The sequence below is a fragment of the Aphidius gifuensis genome, linkage group LG3 (assembly GCF_014905175.1).
Source record: "Aphidius gifuensis isolate YNYX2018 linkage group LG3, ASM1490517v1, whole genome shotgun sequence".
NCBI lineage: Eukaryota > Metazoa > Arthropoda > Insecta > Hymenoptera > Braconidae > Aphidius > Aphidius gifuensis.
The window spans coordinates 17,348,841-17,368,491 of record NC_057790.1 but is presented as its reverse complement, the minus strand read 5'-3'; the positions used below and the strand labels follow the sequence as shown (position 1 = coordinate 17,368,491).

The window sequence follows — 19,651 nt, the reverse complement described above, 5'->3', positions numbered from 1 at the left end:
AAATGTTAATTTAAAAAAAGTTTTTTATAATTTTATCATTATAATAAAGTAAAAAAATATATATATAAACTTATTTTTAATCACTGTGTCACTTTGTACTCAATATGATAAATATTGGAAAGCTATTTTTAAAAATTTATATTTATTAAATATAAATTTAAATCTATACATATATTTATATCATCCAAAGATAGATAAATAAGAAAAAAAAAAAAAATCAATACAGATAATTTCTTTTATAAACTACCTATTATTTGATTAAGCTTAAAAATTTTTATATTGAATTATTTATCTACAATTTTAAAATGAAAAAAAAAAAAAAAATTACTTCAACATTCAGAATATAATAGAAAAATATTCCAATTTACTTTTTTTTATTTTAATAAAAACTATTGAATTTAATAAAATTATTATTATTTTTTTTTATCTTTCAATTTAGTTAAACTTTCTACAATTTTTTTTTCTTTTAAATATAATACAAATGATATTGGCTGATTATACATTGAGCTGTACTACTTTGTTTTTCAATAAATGTTATTTTTAATAGTTTTATCGCGTTTATTTTGGTGGGTCGATCTATTAGCACAATCACTTGGGATCTTGACACGAATTTTGTGCAATTTAATACTTGATTTATGATAACTTATCATTGATAAGAATATTTTTCAAAATAATTGTAATATTTGAATGAGAATTGTGCTAACTAAATGGACTTTATTTTAGTCTTAAATATATCTTGAAAATAGAATGATATTGGCGGATCGTACATTGAGCTATACTACTTTGTCCTACAAATAATTTCGAGTTTTCAAGTTTTTTTTTATTTTTCAATTTCCAAGTGATAATTCAACTAGTAATATAATATAATAACAGGTTATTATATGCGGATAATATATTTGTAGTATTAACAAAGCTTGATGAATTGCTTTTACGAGTTTTTCAATGTAGGGTAATGGCTTGGGCTTAATAAGCACTACCTTGAAGCAAACAAAATTTTGATGAAACAAGTTATTTATCGATTAATCGATTATCCATTTTGCATTGACGCTTAATTCTCTTTGACATTTTCCATTCACGGTTATTAACTTTACTTTTATTTTACAGAAAAATTATGAAAAAATAAAAGCGTCACTTTTGTAATTGACTTTTACGTTGAAAAAAGCATACAAATAAAAACTTTGAACTATGACTTGAAAAAAAAAATTAAAAACACAAAAAAATATAAATACAAAAATACAAAAAAAATCAACACAAAATTATAAAAAAATGTTGCTTTTAATGAAAGGATTTGTCGGTGTATATAAACTTTTTTTTCCACAAAACTGGATCATTTGACTTTCAAGTTTTTACACTTGATAATCATCTATAGAATTTTCACAGAAGAATTTTACGATGAAATATATTTTTCACTTGTAAAAAAAAGAAAAACGAAAACTCGATAGATAAAATCTCATTGATTCGCATTAACTTACTTGGCTTTGTATTGTCTCATTTAAAAATCACAAAGTCAATATCGTGTCTTGACTTTTCTCATCTATTGTCAACTAAATGTTGTTTCATTTTGTTTTGTCTCACCTATCACGACATTTTCAAACTTAATTTCAATTTTCCAACTATAAAATTCATGCTAACTAATTAAATCATAATAAAGCAAAATAAATTCTAGCTAAATATATTTTAGAATGTACAAGGCATCTTGAGAAACTCATAGTGACGTTGAGACAATTAAAAATAAATTTAAAAAAAAACTCGAGAATAAAGAAACACCACTGAGAGAAAAAATAATTAAAACATAAATATATAAATAAAATTGTATAATAAAAAAGGTCGAGTTTATCGAGAAGACAAACGACATTAAAGTGCTTCATAACTTGCGTTTGACTGGATAGAAAAAATACTGAATAAAAAATGATAATAAAAATTTAAATAATTCAGAAAAATATTAAAATTCATTTCAAGATTACCAAAGTGTTTATAAATATCAAAGATTATTTTTGACTCTTATATTTTTCACGTCAATCAACATGTTCTACGAAATCATCTATTAATTTCTAACCTTATAAAATAATTGACTCATCATTTGTCTTAAAAAATAGTAACAACAGAAGAAAATTAATACTGAGTAAATAAAAAAAACGCCTTTTCTAAAATAACAAATACCCTTCTAAAGCAAAGCTTTTATTTGTAACGATTCATCATTAGACATCCTCATTAGTGTACTCATTAATTTTCTCCTGACCTCAACGATAAAATTAAAAAAAAAAATCATCTTTGTGCAAAAAAAAGCAAAAAAAATAAAAGTAAATATATAAAAAAAAAAAAAAAAAAATGGTAATAAATGCATTCAAGAAAATTTCAAAGTACGAATAGATAGTGACATTAAATTCGAATGAGATTATTAAGTCAATTAAATTCCACTTCAGTTGATGATTAAATTTCTAATCGTAATCACTCAAAAGCTCGCCTTGCAATTCGCAAGTTAAAAAGAAACTAAAAATAAAATCCCCTCAGGTGCCAATTAAACGTTTGCAATAGTTGAAAATAGTTTCAAATCCAAAAAGAAAAATATATATTCACCACGATTCAGGAATAAAATTGTAAAGAAGAAAAAAAAATTAGACAAATAGCTCAAAGCTAAGCTTTTTTCATGTTCAATAGTATATAGTTCAATGAGAATCATTAATCAGATCGTTAATTTTTTTTCATTATAAATGGTTTATTATTGGTTTTTTTTCAAGAATTTTATATCTCAAAATAAAACGATTTTATTCTTATAAATTGACCAAGATTTTCAATGAATTTTCAATCATCATTATATGACCCAGTTAAAAATTAAATGAATTGCAAGTTTTTATAAACAAATTTAGATTTAAATTAAGAAATATTTCTAAAAAAAAACTTACCCTCGACAGGTGGAAGTTCTGATGCATCAAGAAAATCATCTGAAACAAATAAAAAAATATTAATTATTTAATTATGAGTTAATTATATTATACATTTCTTGAATATTGATGAGTATTGATAACGCTTGTGTTTGCACTACCAAATTCAAATCAATGGATACACATGAATGATGAGGAGCCAATTAGTGACTGTCCCTCGACATAGAATATCAAGTCAAATTAATATCATCAATAATTTGTAAATTATCATCAACCATAAATTTACATCTTCATCTTTATATATAAAATTTTTTTTCTTTTATATTTTATAAAACATCAGACATATGTTAAAAAAAAAAAAAATAAATCATAAAAAAAAATTTAATACTTGTATTTGAAAACTAAAAAAAAAATCAAAATAAAATCATGGCAAAAAAAAAAAAAATTGATAAATTTTTATGTGAGGTAATTTTGCCAGACAAGCAAAGAAAAATTTTGAATCCATTTTGGAGGTATCGAAATCTTAAAAAAATATATATGCTTCTCTCGTTGGATGTCGTAAAAGTAAAAACTGATTGGAACCGATACGTGAGAGGCTTGCATAGATAGGGTAAGTTTATTTCACCTGTTTTTTTCAAGGCAAAAAATATAATAAAAAAACAAAATTCACGGTCCAATGATTTATGAAAAAAGTTTAACACACCAATATGTTTGAGACAACAGTAATAATATTATCCCAAAAAAAAAACAAACTTAGAATTTTGTTTTCTTTTACCTCTACATGTACGATAAATAATAAGGGTGTAATTTATTTAATTATAATTATTATTACAACAATAATATTTATAGAAAAAGTATAAATTTTATAATTTAAAAAAAAAGAATATAAAAACCTATTTTTAAATAATTCTTTAATCCAATTAAATGATTTATTCCGAGTAAATTAAATTAAATTTTATCCTCTTTTTTTTCTAATACTTTGTATATATAAATAAGACAAATTACATTTGTTACGTGTTGTTGTGGTTCAAAGTAACTTTGTTAAAACAATAAACAGGAAAACACCTTTACGACTGTTGGTTACATACGGTCACGTGAATTTACGGTAGACAAATTCAATACACATACAAACAAATCTTCATCATGCATATAACATTTGTACATGTATGGTATATGTAATATATCAAGAGAGACTAAAGTTAACTACAATGCAAGTGAATGAGTGGAATTTATGTAAGATATCGATTCTTTAGTTACCAGACAAATGTCGTGGTTAATATTACCAAGATTTAACTTTCTTGTGCTAAATTTAATATCAAGTTACGTTCTCAATTCCGCTGAATATATCTACAATATGTCAGTCAGTATAATTTTAATATCAAATGTAATCGAGTTGAGCTTAATTTTTTTTCATTATTAATTTTTAATTTACCAATTTTTTGCTTATTTTTTTTCTAATTTTCTCAGTTTCTTTCTTCCCTTTAATTAGCAGAAAATATATATATTTTTTTTAAATCTTTTTCATTTGCAGACTTCACTGATTTCGTTTTATTATTTTTATGATTAATATTATTATTATTATTATTCTAGATTATCCATCAAGGGAATAAGAGTGATAAGACAAAAAAAAAACACAACGTTCGAAACACGTACAAGTTGTCTGTGTCTTTTTCTCATTAGTGCAACGTATTTTCCGTCAGTCTAAGCGCACCTTTTTTTTTTTTTCATTCATTTTCTCTCTTTTTTTATTTTTATTCTTTTATTTTTCATTTCCACATACTATTTTTTACCCTTCACTGAAATTGAACAGATCTGTCTCCATTGAATTTCTCATCATTTTTTTTTGTTTTTTTTTTTGTACCATCTTTTGTTAACTCTATATCTATGATTGTATTTTTTTTTTTTTTTTTCTTTCTTTCATTATTAAAGAATGACTAGTTCATATTATTTCTGCATACATTTGATTTTTATATTTTATTATATTATTAAATAATAATATTAATAAAAATATATGAAAATTTATTTTGTTTGTTAAAGTATTAATATAATTTATTAAAAGTATCATTGAATAATAAATATTCATTAGACTTAATTAAAAGTAATATTATATATTATAATTTAATATTTTCATAATTCAAACTTATTTGTATGCATAAATCAACTTTTTAAATGTAATTTATTTGAATTTATACGTGAATATAATTCAATTAATTTTTTCATAAAAAAAGAGTAATATAATTTAATTAACACTAACAACAACTTACCGTAAGCAATTTTCGCATCAAGATTAAGTTGACACTCGTGACGAGTTGTAAATGTATATGGTCGTGGTTCACCAGGACACCATGGTACAGATGGTCCACATAAACATCTACCAGTATTATCTGATTGTCCAGTTTCACTTGATGCAATACCATCACCAATTAAATTACAACCACCACCAGACATTTTTGGTTGATGTGGACAATGTCGTCGCCATCTGCCTGGTATTTCTAAAATCATATATTAATTCAAAATTAATATCTTATAATATATAAATAAAAAATACAATACAATTAATTATCAAGTAAAAACAAGTAAATATTCAAAAATAAAATAATTGAATTGTTCTTTTTATTTCAATTTCAAATTTTATGTTATTTATTTTATTTTTTTTATATGTCACTGTCATTGATCCATGTCACCTCAATTTTTCGTTCAATTTGTTCTATATAATGTGCCACACAAACGCCTAGAAAATGTCAATAAACAAAAAAAGCAAAATACCAAAGTTGAATGTATTGTTTTGACATGTATAAACTTAATTTTGATTTAGCACTGGACAATGACAAACATCTAAATATATATATATTCACAAACAATTGGATTCAGCAATATCTATGTATATATTATTGTTCCTACACAATAAACCTCTCTCACCCCTCAAAATACAACATGACTCTGCATATATATATGCACATGAATATTCAAGGTAATGTACTCATCATTGGTACATGCAAGTAGAATTTTTTTTTAAAATTCATTTCGGATTAAGTTCAAAAGCAGATTAACTGTACTGATTTTATATACAAACATTATTATTATGATTTTTAGTCGATTAAATACAACTTACACGAACACACAAGTCTACGATATTTCCATTTTACGCTCGTTACTTTTATTATCCTATCATACTTAGAAAAAATTGTCAGTAAAAGTCGCTTTGAAAGCTCTTTTTTCCTTATTATTATAACCGTTTTTTTTATTTTTAAAAAGTTTTTTTTTTTTGCCATTTGTAAATTTCCATAATTCTTTTTTTTTGGTATTATTATTAGTAACGCACTAGGAGGCTTGTAAAACGAAAAATTGTTGAATTTTTTTTTTTTTATTTTTAGTAAATTTTACAGATGAGAGAACGTACGTAATAGTAAGCAAAAATGTTGAAGTTTATTTTTTGTATATTCATATCGTAAATCGATACAGTAGTTATATATATTGAGCTTTTTTTTCTACAATTGTACAGGTATATGTGGTATTGAGACCTGATTGCCACCCAATACATACATTTTCATTTATATTTTATTTTTTTTTCTGTATATAGTGTGCCTCGTTAACGTATAACGCTCATTCGAAACTTGACTATACAAAATGTATATATAGTCTACTTGAACTTTAAGCTTTCTACCATTACATCAATTCAACTCTAGACTATCGAATTTTCTCGTTAAATGTCTTTAGTTACTATGCTTTTATAATGGTATTGACAAGTCTGTAATACAGTCTACAGTATTTACCCATCCATAACACTATTATTTGCATAAAAATAGAATTTTTTTTTATTCTTACAATTTATGAATTTAACGACATCACTAGTAAAATAATAATGGTATCGATAAAAATTTTTTTTCATTCAAAGCTAGAAATTTCATTGTCAAAAGTTTGTTAATAATTAATTTTTAAAAATAGAAATTGTTGTAGTTTGTTGTACAAAGTTTTGATGCATGTAAGCTTTAAAAATTTATCAAGTTTTATGAAATATTATATTCATAGAAAATTCCATACTGTCAAAAGTATTTACTAAACAATTTTCAATTTTAACAACGTTAGATAATGTATATCTACTTTATATTTTAACTATTCAAATGAAAATTATTTTTCTATTTTTTTTTCAAAGTCTCTTGTACTTTAAATATCTGCTTTTTTTTTTTAATGACGTTGTTTTGGATGGATTTTATTTTGTATTTGTTTTTTCATTTTTATATTTCCTTGTTTTTATTTTCAGTTGAAAAACAATAAATTCTAAAAGAACATTTACAAAAAAAAAAAAACATGAACCCCTTTTAGTTTGAATTTTATTTGAAAATCCCATGTGACTATGTCGTGTCATACAAAATTCAATGTGCGTAACTCTTATGCAAATAATAATTTATATATATATATGAACCACATAATAAAAATCTAGTATACCGAGAGTAATCGGTTGATAAAAATGCAGATTCACAATTAACCATTAAATAGAAATTGGGTTTGCGGAAAAATAATTAACTGGCCAACTTTAATAACTCAATTAATTTTTTAAAAAAATAATTCTTTTTTTTTTTCCTTGCCAATGTATTTTTTTTCATCTGTAATTTATATAAATGTAAAACAAAAATTACGATAATTAAGTTTTATGTAATTATTTTTTCAACCCAACCAACCGCATATAAATAAATTAATTTAAAAAAAAAAAAATAGATATGAAATATTGAGTCAAAATACATGTAAAAATATTTTTCATTCAATTAGTTCAATGACGTTATTGAACAATTAAGAATAATAAAGCTACAATAAAATATTCAGAAATATAATGAGGAATATTATTATATTTTTTTTTTTTCAAATTAAAACTCATTGTATTGTTAAATACAAACCACTGAAAGCAATATACATGTGTATGGGTATCTCACATCACGTACAAAAATAATTGTATTATTTAACTGTGTTATTTCATCTAGATTGAGTGCTGTTTGTTACATAAACACAGTTAAATAATAACAAAACAAAACAGTGAATTCGATAGCATTTAATTTGAATATATTTAAACAATTATTTTAAATTTTTTTATATTATTTTTTCATCAGTCAAAATTAGTTAAAGATGATTAACTTTTGAATTTAGTATTCGATTTTATTCTGTTCATTTAAAAAAAAAAATGAAAATAACAATTCTACAATAAAAGTAGGATCAAATTTTTTTTTTTTTTTTTCTATTAATACTATGTTCTACTATATGAATTTTTATATCCATCATAAAATATTGTAATCTAATAATGCAAAAATTTTCAGATATCAGTAAAAGATTATTTATGCATGATAAAGTTGACTATGAGAAAGTTAAGAAATATGTTATTTGAATCCGATTGGAAAACATACTTGGGTCTCATACATCATAGGATATGAGGTATAACACGCTAGATTTATATAAATTCATACTTTTGTGTATGTATAACATTTGGGTCTACATTGGTTACGATCGAAACTAAAAGGATGCTGGGCTTTCTTTCATGGAGATTTGTTGGCAGACAATGTGGAAAACCAGGGGCTTTAGTAACATTGCTATTTGTGGACCAGACAATTTCAACGAATCCCTTTTCTCTCTAACATTTCAAATGTGAAAAAATATATATATATTTTTTTTCTTTAAAATTGTTCAAATCTTTTATTTTATCTGTCTTTCAAATTTTTTTTTTTTCTTTTGTAAATTTTGCTCTTTAAATTTAAAAAATTCTTTTCTCAATCAAAAACATTCTGCTCAATTACTCATTTATTTCAACAATGTCACAAATAAACTTTTATTATGAAAAGAAAAAAATAAAACTTTTTATAATAATGGCAATTTGATGATGAAAAATCTAATTTATTTTATTTCGAATTTTATTTTTTAAAAAAATAAATACAAACCACGTTTTTGACTATTTTTTTTTTCCAAAAAAAACAAACGAAACTTTGATATAATTTAACGTAGCCAGAGCTTTTTCTCACTGCTCAAATCAACCCAAAAAATTTACTGGCTGTTGTTCATTTTATGAGTTTAATTTTTATTCTCTATTGTTCGTCAAAAAAAAAAAAAAAACAAATTAACCTGACAAATTCATTTCACAAGATCACGAAAATTTTATTAAACACAAAAAAAAAGCTCCATCTAAGCCAAAAATAATTATCCTTTAAAATTAAACAATGTAGGTCATATAAAAAAATAGAATAAGATGACTCGTTCAACAAGAGCTTTTTTCTCACACAACAAACTAGATGATAAAACTTTTATTATACATATATATATATAGATATAATATAGTGTGGTTGTGTTTAATGTTTAAGAAACTTTGTATTCTTTTTTTTTTTTGTTTTATCTTTTTATGATTTCAATCGAGTTATAAAAATTCATGCATATATAGCATCTGTATCTCAAGATTGTGCCCAAAAAAAAAAAAAAATGAAATTCATCCATCCAGCGATTGTAGTAATCTGAGATAATGGAAGTTTATTTTGATGGGCAAGAAAGAAAAAGTGTCTCTAGAGAATGTCCGATATTAAGTGATCATTATCAGATGAAATATAAATAAAAAGAAATTACATACGACGCAGTAGCGATAAAATTCCTTATGGGAATACACAAAAGTCACTGAATCCACAATGACTATATATAAAATCTACTGTTGCTATACTACCGAAATACAGTAAAATAAAAAATTATTATCTTCAAGCAATATATAAAATCAACTCTTCATCAATCATAATCTCGTATGTTGAGTTCATATTTTTTTTAGCAATAATTTTTTTTCCGAGTAGTTGAAACTGATTTCTATTTTCCTGATTATTATTAATAATATCTACTGATGCGTTTGTACCGGAGAAATTTAAAAAAACAATGACTATTTTAAAATAAATTTATGAAAATATAGAAATTTCTTTTTTTGATATTTTTTTAGAAAATAAAATAAGTGTTTATATTTGTGTTGGTATTCATTAAATATGCAACACATTGCTTTGTAAGTAGAAAAGTATTTGTATATGTATATATGCAGTTATGTGTAAATATTCAGTGGCTAAACTAATTTGTTCACCTTATTCCTCAACCATCGTCATCGTGGTAATAAGGCAACGTTGAATCATAATATTTCATGAATACTGAGTAGTTGAATGTGCATACAGTATGAATTCATACATCATGAATCAATTTTACTCTGTTCTTTTAATAAATTAAGTCAAGCATCATGACAATGTAAATGTCTTATATATAAATTTGTAATACTTTGTTACAAAAATTAACAAAAAAATTTGCAAGAAATTATTTCTTAAAAATATGAAAAAACAACTGTATTTGTTTTTCATTATTATTTTTGCAAAAAATAAGTAATTTTTTCTATTGTTAAAAATTTTTTTCTTGACAATGAAGAAATATCATGTGATAAATAAATCCCCGGAAAAAAAAATAAATAAAATAACAAGTATATACATATATAAAGACTGTCTCCAGTGAAATGGTTGAATTCACAATTGCCGAGTTTGCTACAATGTCATATAAGCTCTTTTGAGCCCCTTTATTTTTTTAACTACTTCATTGTACTTTGTTTGCTCCGGATTACTATTTTTTTTTTCGTTTTTTTTTTTGTCATCTCATATTTTAAATTTATTTTTCAACATTTATTTTATTCAACCTATTTAATTTTTTTTTTGTATACTCCATTTTACATTGAAGGAATTTAAGTAAAATTAAGAATTAACAAACAAAAAAAGAAATAGGTTGTTGAATAAAATAATAGTTTTAAAAAAAAAAAAAATTCAATGAAAAAATATCATTAAAACTTACTTGTACATATTCCCTCATCGAGCTCATCTGGTGGACGAAGATTTTTAATAACACACTGGAGACCCACTGCACAACTGCCGGAAAATCCGAATAAACCACCGCAGGGTTCACCCTCAACCCTCGCACAAACTTTGCAACACCTATACATAGATTAGAAATAAAAATTTAAATAAACTGATAACAATAGTAGTTTAAAAATTACATAACAAGATAAAAATATTATAAAACAATTTTTGTTTTTTTTTTTTTGTTTAAACAATATAAACTATATGATAATTAAAAATACTCGAATTGAATTTTTTATTTTTTCGCAGTGTATTAAATTTAGAGTATTAATGTGTACGCAAAAAAATAGAGGAATAAAAATTGAGAATAAAAAAAACAACTGCAATATATGAAAGAGAATTTTTCAATGATATTTTAGATGAAAAAAAAGAAGGATTTTACAGGGCTCAAAACGAAAAGCCTATTCAAGTAGAAATCGTGATATATGAAGAGCAAAAAAAAAAAATCATTGTATAATAATAATAATAGTGTAAATTTTTTTTTCAAAGTTTCAAGCACGTAACCATCACCGTGTGTATTCAGTTGATGTGTGTAAAAAATTTTGTAACTTAAAAAAACGCGGTTGGAAAATTTTATTATATTCAAAGACTATTTTTCTTTTTTTTAAATTTATTTTCTTTTAAAGTTTCGTTTATTTTATTTGGAATATTTGAAATAATTTTGCCGAGTACGTACTTGCAGGGATCCCAGGTAAGTCCACCTGGACAATCTTCAACAGTTAAAATGTCACATTCCAATGGTGAACAAACACAAGACAAAGCCCTCGCAACAGCGAGTGACAAAACGATAATGCCACCCAATAAAATCAAGGGTGCACGCATATTTACAAAAAAAAAAAACAAAAAAATATTCTTATTTTTTCGATAAATAATGTTAATTTGTTTTTAATATTTTACTTTATAATAGTTAATTATAAATTAAACAATGAAATAAAAATATATATTGCTACTCTTTTTTGAATAAATTAAATTGAAAAAAATTACTCCGAATCATACACGTGTCCGTTGAAATAAAAAATTTCATGATAATAATATATTACAGTTTTAAAACAAAAATCAATCACTTATTATTGATTTTCTTTTTTATATTTATTTAATTAAATAAATAGATATAAATATTATAGCATTATTGAGCTAATAAATCACTTTTTTTTCATATCACAATATTTTATTTCGTTTTTCTGATATGATTTTATTTTGACATATTTATATTATTTTTCTTTATTCAACAAATAATGAAAATAAAAATACAATTGTGACGTTGAATAACGTCAGATTATCACCAACGTATCTCTAGTAAATGTGTGCATGAATCGTTCGATAAACCAACGAGACATTTACGATATGCAAATTTACATCGAAACCTACAAACTTGTCGTAGCACGTGTGACCCTATTATTCACTTTAATTTCTTTTATTTTACCAATTTTTTTTTTCTCCTATTTTTCATACGATATAAAGTAAAAATTAATCAACTATTTTTTAAAAAAACAAGTTTTTAAATTGGAAAAAACAAAGGTAATAAATTAATTTAAAATAATAAAACTACTTGACACTTTTGTGGTTGAAAAATTATGCTGTTTTATGAGAAATAATGTTTTTAAATTGATGATATGGTTTGTAAGACCGGCTCGAGTTGATATAGGAGCAAGTTATTTGATAAAATTCAAATAGTTTGAACATGAGCGTACGAAGGATGAACGCGCACTGAAAACCAATGATATTCACTGAATACAAAACGCGATAAAATACCCCACCAGGTGAATATACGTATTGTCGATTGCGTCGGCGCCCTTTACCAACTTTTTATCAAAAACCATTCTCGAGCTTTTCACCAACAATTTTCTTCTTCAATTGACGTCAAAGCCAAAAAACTCAATCCAATAAAACGACAAATTCAACAAACTCCATTAATATTCGTTTTATTAGATCCTTGAATTTTTTATTTCAATTTTTTCTTTGTTATTTATAACAAATAAATAAAAAATGAAAAAAAAAAAAAATTTATGTAACTAAATCAAAAATATATATAAACAATATTTGTATTTATCAAAAATTTGTCAAGTAATTATCTTTTGAATAATCGAAAAACTTTAGCTGTAAGTTTTATTTATTTTTTTATGGACAGAAAAGCTTTTGCTAATCTTTGAAAAACCAATAAAATTATAAACGTGGTTTTAAAACTTTATTATATTTTTATGAAGATATTTGTATTCCGACAAACTTTATAACGGATCGATAATTATCAGTATCGTCGAGTAAATATAACACGACCTTGGGTAGAATTTTTTTTACTGAGTTACTCGACCATAGCAACGTTGTATCTTTTGCATAGCGTTAGTCATTTACGAGACTTGATTTTTTTAGTATCAAATAAAACTTGTAAAAATTGTTTTATTCATTTTGTAATAATATAAAATAAAATTTATATGTAAAATCAATTTATTTGGTTATGAAAAATTTAAATAATTTTATTATAATCAAAAAAATAGAACACTGAATTTTTTAGATACTTTTGTTTGTATATTTTAATCAAAAGTTGATTATTAGCAGCCGTTGTTATCAAGGCGCTATGATGAAAAATAAAAAAAAATTAAATCCGATACTGAAAACTGCGCTTTCAGCTTCAAATACAAAGTTAATAAATTCGCTGAACAAAATACAAAAAGAAAAATGAAGAAAAAAATAATAAAAATACAAAGAGAAAATAAAAAATTCTAATGCTTATGAAAGACGAGTTAAATCAAGTAAAATATTCACGTGTGCTTGAAAATTCAAGTAAACTATTATTAATAAAAACAGAAGGTACTTACCAAAAGCTCTTAGTACAGCCATAAAAGTGACCAAATTAATTAATCGTAAGACTCGAATAATCCTCAACAGCTGATGAACCATTCGTTAGAAAAAAATCTAAAAAGAATTAAAATATAAAATGATATTAGTTATTTTTTTTTCAATGAGAATTTATATATTATTAAAATGACATAATTGTTGGCTAGAATACCAAGTATATCACGTACTTTAATTTTTTATTCTTCACCAAACTGAAGTAGATATAATGCAGCACAAGCAGAAAACTTGAATATTATCGAGAATTTTTTTTGTGCTTGTTATTGTCAATCATTCTGTTGAAATTATTATTTTTTTTGTTATTAAATTATTTTGCAATGAGAAATTATTTTTTTATTATACTGTCAACTCACCTTTGGATAAAATTGATGATGTCTGGATTGAATTTGTTTCTTCCAAATATTTAATGAACAGTCCACCAGGCAGCTGTCCATTTAATAAAAAAATTCAATTGATTCATGATGATGACTAGAAAACAGATAAATAATTATTAAAATTTTCCTGGCATTTATTTGATTAAATGATGCTGTTTGAATGTGTGTGTGCGTGTGTGTGACGCACACCGACATACAAATATCTCACTGATTTATAAAAACTCAATTATTTTTTAACAAAAAAAAAATAAGGATTTAATTGAAATGAAATTCATGATAATTATATTGAGCATGAAATAAAGTTAGATTAGAATAAATATAAAGAAAATAATACATACGAGAAAAGAAAACTACAGGTGTTTTTTCGACAGCAAAAATAATGGTTGGTGTCCCATTGCGAAGCCGTTCACAAATTCTGAAAAATAATGAAACAATACACTAATTAATAAACGTATTTATACAAATCTTTGTTTCGAGCTAATAAATAATTATTTTTTTACAATTTATTTGTATTAAAAATTGGATGTATACGTACTTTATGTGTAAATCGGCATGAAAAATTGAACTTTCAACAGCAAATTATATTCACATTCGATATTTACAAAAATATCCTCCGACCGCAATTATTAAATATTATTATATAAATGTGTTTTTCGAGGCTTTGTTTATCAAATTGTAAAGTTTTTATAATTAATTTACACTTATTAAACTTTTTATTTACACAAATTCGATAGAAATAAACAAGCGTCTTTTTTACTCCGAAACTGTTGCTGAGTGTTGCACGTAATGGCCGCCGTGTAGTCACTTCTTTCTCTCTCTCACTCTTTTTTTTTTTTTTTTTTTTTTTTGTAGCGCTTTATTACGGCAGAAATAAGAACTAAACAATGCACGAAAAATTTAAAACTCAAAAATAAGCAAGTTTTTTTTATTACGAAACGAATAGTAAATAAAAAATAATTAAAATACGTAAAGATGTAAATATTAAAAATATTAAAGCATTTTAATTTAAAAAAAATTAAATACATTTTAATTTTATTTCAACCAGCCAAATAAATATTTTATAACTCTCCAGAGTATAAAAATAAAAAATTTTAAAATTGTTAAACATAAAATAATATCTCAACTAAAATTAAAAAGAAAAGAAAAAAATATATTAATATTTGCTGAATAAACCTTCATTTTTAAAAGTAAGAAAAAAAAATACAATTAAATATGAAATAAAAGCTGAGGAATGAAAAAAAAAAAAAAGGATAAGTGCGATGAAGAGCAATGTTGAAAATCGCATCTTTGTTATTACCTCGTAAATTTTGTATGTGCAGATATGTCGCAACTGTACCATTGGTGGTTTTCATTTTACACAGTTATATATATATAAAAAAAAAATACGACGAAAGAAAACGGTCAAAGACGCGAAACTTGAATCCACTTGAAGCCCTAGATGGGGCAATAAAAATGAACTATATATATATGTATATTTGCTTGAAAAACCAAGAGGACACTTTCTGCTTCTATACTATTCCTCTTGTGACGTATATAAAATGGTTTTAGTCTCTTGGATTCTCCAAAATCAACACGACATTTTTTTTTTTTTACTATCTCATCTTTTTATTTGCCCAGGCTGGTTTATTATTTTATTTTTTTTCACATAAAATACAGTGAGACATGGTAAAGTTGAAGAATATACAAATACACACACATGTACACTATGATCAGTAAAATAAATTATATATATATATTTTTTTAATGCATTTAAAACTTCTCTCTACCTTGGAGACTATTCTCTATATATCGTATTGATTTTACTTTTTAATTTTGTTATATTTTTTTTGGTGTTTCATGTCACGCGATTGTAGAGAAAATTGTTTGGTCGAGACAACTATCAGTTTGCCAAGAAAACAGTATATAACATTTAAAATCAATATTGTTTTTTTATTTTTTTTATTTTAGCTTATGACAATGCTAAAAATACCTGGTAAATTAAAATTGATTGCTGGAAAAAAAATAAATTAAATTAAATATAAATTATATACTTGTAGTTTTTAATTTTTAAATAATTGTCCGATTTAAATGCAAATATTTGTAAATGCAGAGAGAAATTTTAAAATAGAAAAAAAAATATCTACATACATGTAAAGAATTGTTCGTTCTTTATTGTAATTTTTTGTGAATTTTTTTACGTCGTGTAACCATGTTGAATTTGTTCATTTTATTAACAACATTTTTCTGTCTATTATTTCTATAAAATACAAATTTTAAATGTAATAAAATTATAGTTAAATATTTTTTTCCACCATTTTAATTGTTAAATTATGCGAAAAACATAATAAATGTAAATTTTTTTTCACAATATAAAAATATTTACAATAATAAAGTTTGAAAATGGTTTTTTTTGAAAAAAAAAAAAAAAGAAGCAATTTTATGAGTTACACCTTTTTCAAAGGATACGATAAAGCCATTGAGATTTCACAAGAACAAATTTATCAGTAAAAATGAAAACTTTATAAAATTCGTCAGAGAAATATGGTTACGGTTCGATGGAACAGAACGATGCCATTAATTTGAATAAAATATTGGCTTCTTGCAATGGTAAAATTTGTTTTATTTAAAAAATAAATAAAAAATGTTAAAGTGTATATACTAAAAAATATAGAAACAAATTTCTACTTCAAGTTTTTTTAAAAAAATAGACAAAAATAAAATAGATTAGAAAGGGAATAAAAAATTGGCAATTGAGCACGAACGAATCTCGTAGATTTACTGTATACAACGATAAAAGTTTTTCATTTCGTTGTCGTCCAAAGTAAAATTTGAAATACATAGAACATGCTTTGCATCTCGAATCAGTTTTTAAAAGTTAACTCAATTTTTCAATGAATAGACCACTTCATTTATTTAGCTACGAAAAATAATTATAAATACGTATCTAAAATATACAACGTACATTTTCAGCACAATTTTAACTTTACAAAAAAATTATTAAATTTATTATTCATGTAAATTAGCCGCTTCAATATTAATTTAAAAAATATAAACAAGTAAATTATAATTTAATTGAATTAAAAAAAAAAAAAGATGTAATTAGGATAATTTTAGGATGGACCACGATCTTCTTCACTATCAGAAAATGGTGACTGATCAATTGGCTGAGCTGGCACAGATTCATCGAGAATATTATCGTCAGGTGGAACTACACCCTGGAGATTCCTTGCGTGTTCTTCAATTTCTGGAATTTTTTCATGAATCAGCTTTTCTACATCTATTTTATCCAACTCATCTTGAAGTCGGCGTTTTATTGGTCCCTCAATGGCATCCATAATTTGATACCTTTATGAAAAAAAAAAAATAAGATGAATATGTATATCAAAGAAAGATCAAAGTAAAAATATTATTATGTATTATTATTATAAAAAATATTCTTATGCTGGTAAAAATATGAAGAAGAAAAGAAATTTTATTTTATTTTTATTTTTAAAAAATAAACTTACCTCAATAAATTTGGTAAAATATTAATTCCAGCTTCCATAACATAATCCATTGTACCAGCACCATTAATACGTGCTTGTATATTACCAAGTTCAAGATTAAATTCTTCAAGAGTTGCTCGTTTTCTTGTATCCATTGGTTGGCTTAATTTTACTTGAACACGAAAATATTGAACAGTAAATGAGACTGTTCCGGCTCTTGACAGGAAACCACCAATGACACTTACATCCCAATGTGTTCTACCCTCTATTTCCTGTGTTCCAACGTCAACAACAGCATACACCTTTTGTTATTTAATAAAAAATAATAAATAAAAACAAAAAAAAAAAAAAAAACAATTAAATTATAAAAAAAAAAAGTAATAAATAAATAGATATAAAACTATAAAAGCAATTGAAATAAATCTAATAAAATATGAAAATTTATAAAATCAATTTAAAACTTATTAAATTAATAATAAAAAGTTAAAACAATAATAATATTTTATAAATTAAAAAAACAACAAAATAATAAATGAAAAATTTAATTTTCATTGCTGTTATAAAATATGCATTGAAAAATATCAAGAGTCAAAAAGTGTCTGTATGTATATAAAAAACAAACCGTTGAATTTTCCATTGTGAGAGTAATATCTCCCATACGATAAAAACTAGCAAGTCCCATGAGCCAAGTATGACTAGACGTGACCGTAAAAATTCCAACACTTTGTGAATAATCCTTTATTTTATATGGATCATATCCCATATTAGATACTTGTTTACGTGCTTCAGCAACAGCCATATCAAATGGTGATATAGAATTTGGAAAATATTGTGGAAATTGTGATATTTGTTTATTAACTTCTCCTCTGTAATAAACATCAATAAATAAAATTATTTATATTTAATTAAATTTCATCATATACTGATCAAAGTTTATGATTAAAATTATTTCGATTAAAAGTTTTATATATATTTATTACGTAAATTAAATTTTAAAATGACTTAAACTATCTATTAGTTAAAGTTTAATAATGTTAATTATATATTGAAAACTTTTGATAATTATTATTTTAATTTATATGTGTTATTTTAATAAAAAGAAGAAAACTTATTGATATATTAATTTAACAAGACACTTGTAAGTTGAATGACCCTTTGGGCAATATTCCCTAATGGATACTTAACAAAATAGGGTATATCAAAGTTATACCTATATACATATAGTCTATGAAATTTCAATATGTAATAAGTTAATATTAATTGCCAACAAGTAAATCAATTAAAATAATTTTCATTATAACTCACCTAATATTTGTATTAACTTGATTAAGTATAAATGGTTTTATACTATCAAATATAAATGTACCAAGTGTATTTGCAACACCTTGTATTACAGAAAATAATACATCAACATTTTGAAAATCAATTGATATTGTATCAAATGTTAAATCCATATCAATATTTTCAGCATGTAATTTACCATCATTACCAACTTGTAATCTTGCTAATCCTTGTACATTAACTTCAGTTAATTTAACTGTAAAATCACCTTTTGATGTTGTAAACCAATATTGATAATTATATGTACCTTTAATATCAAGTTTATCAATAGTTAAACCAACTGATACCTAAAAAATTATATATATTTTTTTTATAACTTTATATATAATAATTAATATTTTTTTTTTTTTATATTATACCTGCATTTGTGCAAGCTCAGATTTAACATGTTCAATACGAAATTTTGATAGACCATAAACATTAATTTTTTGTAAATTAATAGTTCCACCCATTATTGATGTTTTCATATCAGGAACAGGCATTGGATCTGGTATTGGAGCACCAGGAAGACCAATTGGATCATCTTGTTGATAATGTTTTATTATTAAACGTATATGATCACCAAGACGTTTTTCTCCTTCAGCTATATTTTTATCTCTTTCAACTAAAAAAAAAAAAACATTTAATTAATATAATATTCATTTTAATAATAATTAGTATAATTTATTTAATTAATTATTAGTGTCTTACTGTCAGTTGCATTATCACAATAACACACAACAAAACAACAAACAATTATCAATAATTTTAAATTCATTTTTTATTAAATGTGTTAAAAATAATTGAATGAACGGAAATAATTTATTGTACACACTAGTAGGCAAGCATGATACTGACTAAAGTTC

At 23.8% G+C, this 19,651-nt stretch overlaps 2 protein-coding genes across 3 annotated transcripts in view; both read right to left on the bottom strand.

The window, feature by feature from the left end:
- LOC122852290 (kielin/chordin-like protein) overlaps window positions 1–14,034 on the bottom strand; it is a 63,015-nt gene extending 48,981 nt beyond the window's left edge. Inside the window, exons 1-6 of one of the 2 annotated variants that reach the window (XM_044151999.1) lie at window positions 13,981–14,034; window positions 13,798–13,902; window positions 13,591–13,687; window positions 10,713–10,852; window positions 5,147–5,374; window positions 2,904–2,942 (exon numbers count right to left, since the gene is read on the bottom strand). In XM_044151999.1, the coding sequence (XP_044007934.1) occupies window positions 2,904–2,942; window positions 5,147–5,330 (223 nt within the window). In that variant the 5' untranslated portion in view covers window positions 5,331–5,374; window positions 10,713–10,852; window positions 13,591–13,687; window positions 13,798–13,902; window positions 13,981–14,034. Of the gene's footprint in view, window positions 1–2,903; window positions 2,943–5,146; window positions 5,375–10,712; window positions 10,853–11,453; window positions 12,487–13,590; window positions 13,688–13,797; window positions 13,903–13,980 lie in introns of those variants that run through there. The other variant, XM_044151998.1, reaches the window with a different exon arrangement.
- A 1,541-nt stretch (window positions 14,035–15,575) lies between these two features.
- Window positions 15,576–19,640, bottom strand: LOC122852285. Its single transcript, XM_044151994.1, has 6 exons — window positions 19,497–19,640; window positions 19,166–19,410; window positions 18,771–19,093; window positions 18,088–18,331; window positions 17,487–17,767; window positions 15,576–17,325 (listed from the first exon to the last, which is right to left on the bottom strand). Exons 1-6 carry the CDS (start codon window positions 19,561–19,563, stop codon window positions 17,091–17,093), a joined length of 1,395 nt encoding a protein of 464 aa, XP_044007929.1. The 5' UTR covers window positions 19,564–19,640; the 3' UTR covers window positions 15,576–17,090.
- Between the last annotated feature and the right edge of the window lie 11 nt (window positions 19,641–19,651).